General features: G+C 52.8%; 1 protein-coding gene across 1 annotated transcript; it reads left to right on the top strand.

Moving 5' to 3' along the window:
- Nucleotides 1-2,653: 2,653 nt before the first annotated feature.
- Nucleotides 2,654-8,359, top strand: APEX2 (apurinic/apyrimidinic endodeoxyribonuclease 2). The gene is made up of 6 exons (XM_077329533.1): nt 2,654-2,837; nt 3,387-3,470; nt 4,109-4,289; nt 4,908-5,054; nt 5,380-5,449; nt 6,140-8,359. Exons 1-6 carry the CDS (start codon nt 2,726-2,728, stop codon nt 7,127-7,129), a joined length of 1,584 nt encoding a protein of 527 aa, XP_077185648.1. The 5' UTR covers nt 2,654-2,725; the 3' UTR covers nt 7,130-8,359.
- Nucleotides 8,360-9,006: the final 647 nt, after the last annotated feature.

Genomic DNA, 9,006 nt, shown 5'->3' with positions numbered 1-9,006 from the left:
GACTGTTCCATGTATTGTTCTTATGTTATTATGTAAACCGCTCTGAGCCCCCGGGGAGGGCGGTATATAAATATAATAAAATAAATAAATAAATCTATAAGTAACAACATCATCACTGAACAAAAAAAAACCCCAACAACAACATAAAACACATACAAAAATAACACAAACATCACAATCACAACTTAAAATTTGACTTCCCACCCAGGTCACCTTCCTGGACAAACAAACCCTCCTCCTGTGCTAAGAAAAATTAGAGTTATCTGCTGCTTCACTTTCTTTATGTTTTGTAAAATTTTGCAGAGTCCGAAAAGATTTTCTTCATGTAGTTCCAGAAAAGTGTCCGCTGTTCATAATATTTCTCCAGGTTATTGCCCTTTGGTGGTGCCATTAATCTAGCTGAGTCCACAAGCTCAACATCTCCTTTAGCCAGTCTTCTATGGTAGCAGTTTCTGAACTTCTCCATTTAGCTGTATGCACCAGTCTTGCTGCTGCTACTGCACAGAGAAGGGGGGACCTCCTGTCTCTAGGTATATCCCCCTCTACAAAACTGAATAAAAATAATTCCGTTTTTTTCTCCAAATTACAATTAAACTGTGTGCAACACAGTTTAAGTCATCTCAGACAATTTTATCCCGCTTTTCCTCCAGGGAGCTCATATCTTATGAGGGAGAGAAAAGACTGGTCCACAGTCACCCAGTCAGCTTCACAGCTGCGCAGGGATTTGAACTCGGGTCTCCCCCAGAAATTGTTTAACACTCTAATCTGTGCATCAGACACATACTGCAGCCCCTGAAAAACAGGGCTGCCCACAACCTTGCAAAAAAACAAGTATGCCCCTTTAAGAGAGGCTAAATACATGTTCAAGTCAGGGAGTTAAATGGCATCACCTGGACAGCATCTTATTAAGCCTCTCCTTAAAGGGACAGGATTTTCCCCCCTCCAGGACTGTGGACAGCTCTTTCCCAGGGCTCTGTTCTCTTTACCACATGGCTGAATTTTGCTGTGAAGCTCGCAGGCAGAAATTATTTGGAGTTCCACAGCCAGCCAGTTGTGATCAATCAACAGATGACACCCAGCTTTGTAGTCCTTACAAAGCCAGTTTGGTGTAGTGGTTAGGAGTGCGGACTTCTAATCTGGCATGCCAGGTTCGATTCTGCATTCCCCCACATGCAACCAGCTGGGTGACCTTGGGCTCACCACGGCACTGATAAAGCTGTTCTGACCGAGCAGGAATCTCAGGGCTCTCTCAGCCTCACCCACCCCACAGGGTGTCTGTTGTGGGGAGAGGAATGGGAAGGCGACTGGAAGCCACTTTGAGCCTCCTTCGGGTAGGGAAAAGCGGCATATAAGAACCAACTCTTCTTCTTCTTCTACTTGCTGTATTAGCAGGACTGCCAACTACCTGGGGGAAAATAAGTCCTGTCTCTTTAAAGCAAAGGTGTGGGAAGGAGCATTGTGTGGAGGCAAAAGTTCTGATGCAAGCTCAGGTGGCTTCATGATTTCATGCACAGCTGTCATTAATGGCCCTCATGCAGGATCAAGAAAAATAGAGGCTAAGGGAAAGTGGTTGCACCAGGAAATCTTACTCATGATTTTTTCTTTTTTGGTTTCCTTGTATTGCATTCATCCGAGGGGTTATTTTCAGGAGGGGACCAAAGTTGAGAGCAGCTTTCCAGGATAGACAGCAAGCTTTTAACCCCCTTTCTGATTTTATTTTCTACTCAATGTGTGTGTTTTAAGTTTTTAAACTCTGCCAGGGTGTCTGCTTGTCTTTTTACGTCTTGCAGAGGCAGCCTGTCTGCATCAGATCTTGGAAGCTAAACTGGGTTGGGTCTGGTTAGCATTTGGAAGAGAGGCCACACCAGCTGATGGCGGAATCAGAATCAGAGCTGGAAGAGACACCAAAGGGCTATCCAGTCCAGCCCCCATACAGCCCTTATTGGGGACTCAAAACTCACTAGCTCCTGACAGGTGTTCATCTAATCTCCAGACTGCAGAGATCAGTTCCCCTGGAGAAAAGGGCTGCTTGGGAGGGGGGACTTCATGGGATTGCACTCCACTGAGTTTTGGGGGTGCCAACCTCCAGGTGAGATCTGAAGAGCCCCTGGAATTGTTGCTCATCTACAGACTACAGTTAAAATTCCCCGGAGAAAACGGATGCTTTGAAGGGAGGACACTATAACATTTTACACACAAAAGAAAGAAGAGTTGGAGTTTTATACTTCGCTTTCCTCTTCCAAAAGCAGCTTACAAACACCTTCCCTTTATGGTTATGGAGACAGATTGGGCAAGGCCCCTAAATACTGTCTAAATTTTCAATCCGCTCAGTTGCAGCTGGGGAGAAGAAAAAACTGGGTTTTCACTTCCCGAAGGAATCCCCCAAGCAGCTTACAAACACTGTCTCTCCCCACTACAGACACCTTGTGAGTAGATGAAATTGAGAGAGCTCTAAGAGAACTGCTCTGAAAGAACTGTGACTGGCCCGTCCAGCTGCATGTGGAGGACTGGAGAATTAAGCCGCTCTTATCCACGACATTAGCAACTTTCCTTTTTCACTCGTGACGCTCCCCCTCTTTCCTTCCGCCCCTCACAGCGATGTCGGACCGGAACCCGAAGTGCTCATGTGCACAGAGCTGGCTCCTTACTCAGCCTCTACTGTTTGCAGAGAGCGGGAAGGGGCGGGCGGAAGTGACGTCTTCCGGCGCCTTCGCTCCTGGCGGGGATGCGGCTGGTGAGCTGGAACGTGAACGGGCTGCGGGCCGGGGCGGGGCCGAAGCGGCTCCTGGCGGCGCTGGACGCGGATGTGGTCTGCCTGCAGGAGACCAAGGTCACCCGTGAGTTGCCAACTCCCGGCCGGGAGATTCCTGGAGATTTCGGGGGTGGAGCCTGGGGAAAGGCAGGTGTCCAACAACATAGAGTCCGCTTGTTTGCCTTAAGCCCCGGGTGGCCAAGCTGTGGCTCTCCAGCGGCCCATGGACTACAATAACCATGAGCCCCTGCTAGCATTTTGCAGCACGCTGGCAGGGGCGCATGGTTATTGTAGTCCATGGACATCTGGAGAGCTACAGTTTGGCTGGCCGTGCCTGAGATAAAGGACTAGAGCGGATCTCTTCGCCTTTGCAGTACGATGGGATAAGCCAAGGCTACTATAAAGGGAATCCTTTTCCTGCAGTTGGCATGCCTTCTGGGACCACTTTGTAAGGTGACAAGAACTGTCTTATTTGCAAAACAATTTGCAGAGACAACACAGAAAGTGTGATAGCAGTTAAGGAGCTGGAGGGGCTGGTTTTAAAGAGAAGGAGGGGCGAATGAGTGGTTGGGGGCTGCCTGTTCCTCCCTCCTGCCCTCTGCTTGGCCCGTTCTGACTTGTTCTTCCTTTGCAGGGGACCTTCTGGAGGAGCCCTTGGCTATAGTCGAGGGCTACAGCTCCTATTTCAGCTTCAGCCGCACCCGCAGCGGCTACTCAGGTGAGAGGGCCTGGCGGAGGAAACTGACCCTGCACGGCTGCCAACGTTGCAACTGAACTGGCTTGCTGCATCTTGCTCTGCAGTTTGCTCTGGGGCAGCAGGCAGGAGGTCAGCACTGCCCTGGATGCTGTAAAAGATCCCGCCAGAGATCTCTCAGCCCCACCTCCCTCACAGGGTGTCTGTTGTGGGGAGAGGAAAGGGAAGGTGACTGTAAGCCGTTTTGAGCCTCCTTCGGGTAGAGAAAAACAGCATATAAGAGCCAACTCTTCTTCTCCTTCAGTAATCTCAGGGCTCTCTCAGCCCCACCTCCCTCACAGGGTGTCTGTTGTGGGGAGAGGAAGGGAAGGTGACTGTCAGCCGCTTTGAGACTCCTTCAGGCAGTGAAAAGAGGGCTATAAAAACCAACTCTTCTTTTTCTTCTGGTGGATCTCCTGATGGCCCCTGGGTTTTAGCCCCTGGGTTGGACTGGACGGGCCTTTGGCCTGAGCCAACGTGGCTTCTTTCATGTTCTTATCAGACTGGCCTTAAGAGTTCAGCTAGATGTCCATCTCTCTTCCGGTCTGCTTCAGGTGGAATGTCTGGTGTCTTCCATAGCTTGTGGCCCAGCTAAGACTCTGCGTCCTCCTGTTCTTCTCCAGGTGTTGCAACCTTCTGTAAGACTGGGGCTACCCCCGAGGCGGCCGAGGAAGGTCTGTCAGGGGTGTTCACCAAGCATGGCGGGGCGGTCAGCTGCTACGGAAACACGGGCGACTTCACGGCTGAGGAGCTGCAGGCGCTGGACAGCGAGGGCCGAGCTGTGGTCACCCGGCACCGTATCCGGTGAGGATGAGGCAGGAAGTGCTAGGCAAAGAACCCCTCTTATTGGTGGTCGGCAGTGGGAGTCGCTTGATTATGACATCACTTCCTTCTTAGATGTTGCGGCGGTCACGGACTGAATAGGCGGCTTTAGGCTAGCCTGATCGAGTCAGATTTTGGAAGCTAAGCAGGGACCGTCCTGGTTAGTATGTGGGTGGGAGGCTGGCTATGCAGAGACCGGCAAGGGCAAACCATTTGCAAATCATTTTGATGGTGGTTTCTCCCTCCATCGGAATAAGTGTTCGATGCCAGGCTGGCCCATGGCAGCCCTGTCTCCTTCTGGGGCTGGGGGCTGCAGGGACTAGCTGCTGAGTGGTTTTGCAAATGCTGTAAGGCACAGACCCTCATAAGGTTCTTAAGCCGCGAGAGAGGGATGTCCAAGCCTTGGACTGAATATTTCCAGGTCGCCTAATCGTTAGTTGAAAGGTCTCCCTCCTCCCCCTGCCCAGCCACCCCCGGATTACTCCACACTGCGCTCCGGTCATCCCAGGGGCTCTTCTGTCCTGGAGATTGCATGAAGGAGAGGCAGAGTCTGGCTTGGTAAATCTTTCTGGCACCCATGTGTTCGACCCCTCACTGCAGCACCTCGGATGGGCGGGAGACCACCCTGGCACTCATCAATGTGTACTGTCCCCGGGCGGACCCGGACAAGCCGGAACGCGGAGACTTCAAGCTGCGATTCTACCGCCTCCTGCAAGCGCGGGCAGAGGCTCTCCTGAGAGCTGGCAAGTACGTCTTGCTCCTCCTGTGGGCGCGAAAATGAGAAATCTCCAGTTGAGCTGGACAGACTAGGTGGCTTGTCTTAGGCAAGCTGCAGCCCTCAGCCTGACCTGCAGTACAGCGGGGGTGATACTGACTCGCCTTATTTGACTGTTGCTGTAGGGAGGGTTGCGGATCGAACACAACAAGGGTCCCCAACGTGGCACCCAAGGGTGCCATGGTGGCCACCAGTACCTGAAGGAGATTGCAAGCCGCTTTGAGACTCCTTTGGGTAGAGAAAAGCGGCATATAAGAACCAACTCTTCTTCCTCTTCTTCCTTGATCTCTCTTCTAGCCACGTGGTTATCCTGGGAGACATCAACACGGCTCACAAGCCCATTGACCACTGTGACCCGGGAGATGTGGTGAGTAAGCTACCTCCATCAGAGGGTTGGGCTAGATGACCCTGGAGGTCCCTTCCAGCAATAAGTCTCTGGATCCCAGAGCCAGGAAGAAGCAGCAGAGGAAGGCCTCAGCCTCTCGGCCCATTGGCGGCTGTCTAGAAGAACTGGTTGGCCCCTGTGTGAGGCAAGAGGCTGGACTAGATGGGCCACTGGTCTGATCCAGCAGGGCTCTTCTGAGGTTCTTACAAAGGCCTGGGCCTCTGTGTCCTTTTGTGGGCTCTCCAGAGGAACTGGTTGGCCACTGTGTGAGGCAAGAGGCTGGACTAGCTGGACCCTCCCTGGTCTGATCCAGTAGGGCTCTTTGGATGTTCTTATGAAGGCCTCAACTTTTCAACCATTCTTGGCCCTCCAAAGGAACGGTTTGGCCCCTCTGTGTGGCAGGATGCTGGACTATTGGTCCAATCTAGCAGGGCTCTTCCTCGGTCCTTAAACATAAATAAATAGATCAGATTCTGAACCTGGAGTAAGTCAACCTCTGCAAGTAGCCTTAGAATCTGTTCCCCTGGCAGAGGCCTTCTTACCTTGAGGAACATCGCTCTTGCCGGAGGGAGAACTTCTGCCAGTGGAACGGATCCACACGACCCAAGCTGCGTACGACCTCAAGTTCCGGTAGGGAAATCAGTCTCCCAAAAGCATTCTTCTCTTCCCCAGGAGTCCTTCTGGGAGAATCCCGGGCGCCGCTGGCTGGACAGTTTCCTGTGGGAGCCGGGGAAGGATTCCCAGGACGAGAGACCCTTTGTGGACACCTTCCGCTTCATCCACCCTGGGCAAGAGGACGCCTACACCTGCTGGTGCAACCTCACCGGCGCCCGCCAGACCAACTACGGCACCCGCATCGACTACATCCTCGCCGATCGCGCCCTGGCCTTTTCGGAATTGAAGGACGCCCAGCTCCTCCCGGAAGTCCTGGGCTCAGACCACTGCCCCGTCCAGGCGCTGCTGAGCGCCAGCTTCCTGGCCGCCCCCGCCTGCCCGCCGCTCTGCACCCGCTTCCTGCCCGAGTTTGCCGGCACCCAGCAGAAGCTGAGCCGGTTCCTGGTGAAAGTGGAGCAGGCCAGCCTGCGGGACGAGGGCCCCGAACAGAGCCGGACGGGACCAAGCCTGTCGAAAAAGCGAAGGACCGGCCCACCGAAGAAGGGACAAGGGGACTTGCGTTGCTTCTTCCGGAGCAGTCATAAGAGCCCTGCCAGGGGAACGGACCTGGACGGGGTCTGTCCGGGTTTGAGGGCAACGCTGAAGGGAGCAGAGGAGGCTGGGAAAGAGTCTCCTGTGGGCGGCGATGAACGGACGGGTGAGGGTTCGGCGGTGAGGAAAGGGGTCGGCGTTTCGCAGGAGATCACTGCGAACTCGAGACAAGAGCCTGTTATGGATGTGACCAGCGGGGAAACAAAGAACTGCGGGGACAATACCGCTCCCTCCGGACCCAGCCAATCTGCCGCCCTATGGAGATCCCTGCTGCCGGGTCCTGCTCGCCCTCCCCATTGCAAGGCCCACGGGGAGCCCTGCGTTTTGCGGACGGTGAAGAAGCCGGGGCCGAACTGCGGGCGCCGTTTCTACGTCTGCGCCCGGCCTCAGGGGAAGCCCTCCGATCCCCGCGCTCGCTGCGATTTCTTCCTCTGGGCCGCTCGGGGAAATCTGTGAATTCGGGGTCGGTCAATTCAAGAGGTCAATGGTCTTGGCAGCTTCCGGTAGGGAAAGGAAGAGCTTCCGCCCTGGCACTTTGGACCAGGGTTGATCCATCTTTGTAGGGAGCGGAGGCCCCCGAGGGTGCCATGTGGGGTCAGGGCTTGGGGCTAAGTAGGCTGAGCTCTTTAGCTTGGAACCGGTGTTGTGGCTCCATGTGAAAGTCACCCGTTGTTCCTCAAGGGGTTGGGCCCACCTTGAATGCTCTGAAGCAGGGGTGGCCAAACTGGGGCTCTCCAGTTGTCCTTGGACTACAAGGACCATGAGCCATTGCTGACATGGCAGGGGCTCATGGTCCTTGTACTCCAAGGACAGCTGGAGAGCCCCAGTTTTGTCTCCCCTGCTCTGGAGGCTTTGATGGCAGATAGAGGCGAGGAGTTCTATTTCAGCTTCAGGAATCTCCCGTCACAGCGTCAAGGTTTGGTGTAAACCTTGGGATTTGTATGCGGGCCACCCTAGCTTGTTGTAAACAAGTAAATCCAGGCAGTTGCGGCCACTCCTGTGCCCATTGAAGGGTCCTGAATGTGGTTTTTTACACCTTCGTTTTTTCTGTTGCTCCCATGTCCCTGTTAGTTCCTTTCCTTTTCTACATGTTTGGTGCCCTCTAGTGGTCAATTCAGTATTACAGCTGTGCATGTCTGGCGTACGTCCCTGCAGATCGAAGCTGCAGTTTTTTTATGCCAGACATGCAGCAACGTAGTATCAAATTGACCACTAGAGGGGGTGATGCCATGCATGGAAAAGAAGAAAACACGAACCGATAGGGACACACAGTAGACAAAAATGAGAATACGGAAGAGCCATAAGTCTGCTGGCCTCACCTGGGTTGTTTGTAGGAATGAAGTTCAGGCCTCTTGGAACTCATCTAATTTCCCCCTAACCCACCTGCCCACTCAGTTCTTCTTTTAAATTGTGAGTCTTTGCAAAGCGATAGCTTATCTGTACATGGAACTGTGAATAATGGTGTCTTTGTTTTGAGAAGAGAGCCAAATATTTTTTTAAAGAACTTTGGATAAAATAAATTCGGAGAAAAAACAAAAAAGGTTCTGCCTGTTTCCTGCAGAGGAAGAATAAAGCGGCATTCTCTTGTATGTGCTGAAAAGAAAAGCGTCTGGCTGAAGGTAAGATTGGGAATCCTGAGGCCACAATCCAGTAGCGCTGATCACTGGCCGTGCTGTTTCTGCAAGAGGTGGGGGGACATTGAGTAGCACTGTTGATGCTCGGACTATCAAAGGGTGTTCACAAAGTCCAGGAATGATTCTGCTTAAAGTCTTGGGAATAACGCATGGAAAACAGCGACCTCTTTTGACTGTTACTAGGATTACAAGTAAGCAGGCACTGCCTTATCGAGGTACCTGGATTATTGCTGCCCTCTGCTGGTCAGCAATGGTATAACTAGTCCTGTGTGTTTTAGGATTTTTAGAAGAAAACTAATGTTTCCATCTTCCTTTGCCCAACGCCAGACATGGGAGTTTTGGTTTTGTTGGCTTGTTGAGTACGGCTTGGGCCTTTTACATGCACATGTTGCAATAGTCAATGTGCTCTCCCCCTACTTTAGCAGGACCACTCACCACTGAGATAAGGAGTGTGGTTTAGTTGTAGAGTCACTGCTAGGCATGCAGGAGGTCCCAGGTTCAATCCCTAGCACCTCCAGTCAGAAGGACCAGGCAGGAGGGGATGGGAAAGACCTTGACCTGAGACCCTGGCTCAGTGGCAGAGCCCCTGCTTGGCAGGCAGAAGGTCCCAGGTTCAATCCCCGGCATCTCCAGTTAGAAGGACCAGGCAGGAGGGGATGGGGAAGACCTTGGCCTGAGACCCTGGCTCAGTGGCAGAGC

This window comes from Paroedura picta, chromosome 3, assembly GCF_049243985.1.
Source record: "Paroedura picta isolate Pp20150507F chromosome 3, Ppicta_v3.0, whole genome shotgun sequence".
Classification (NCBI taxonomy): domain Eukaryota; kingdom Metazoa; phylum Chordata; class Lepidosauria; order Squamata; family Gekkonidae; genus Paroedura; species Paroedura picta.
Note: the sequence above shows the minus strand (reverse complement) of the source record. Positions and strands in the feature narration are given on the sequence as shown.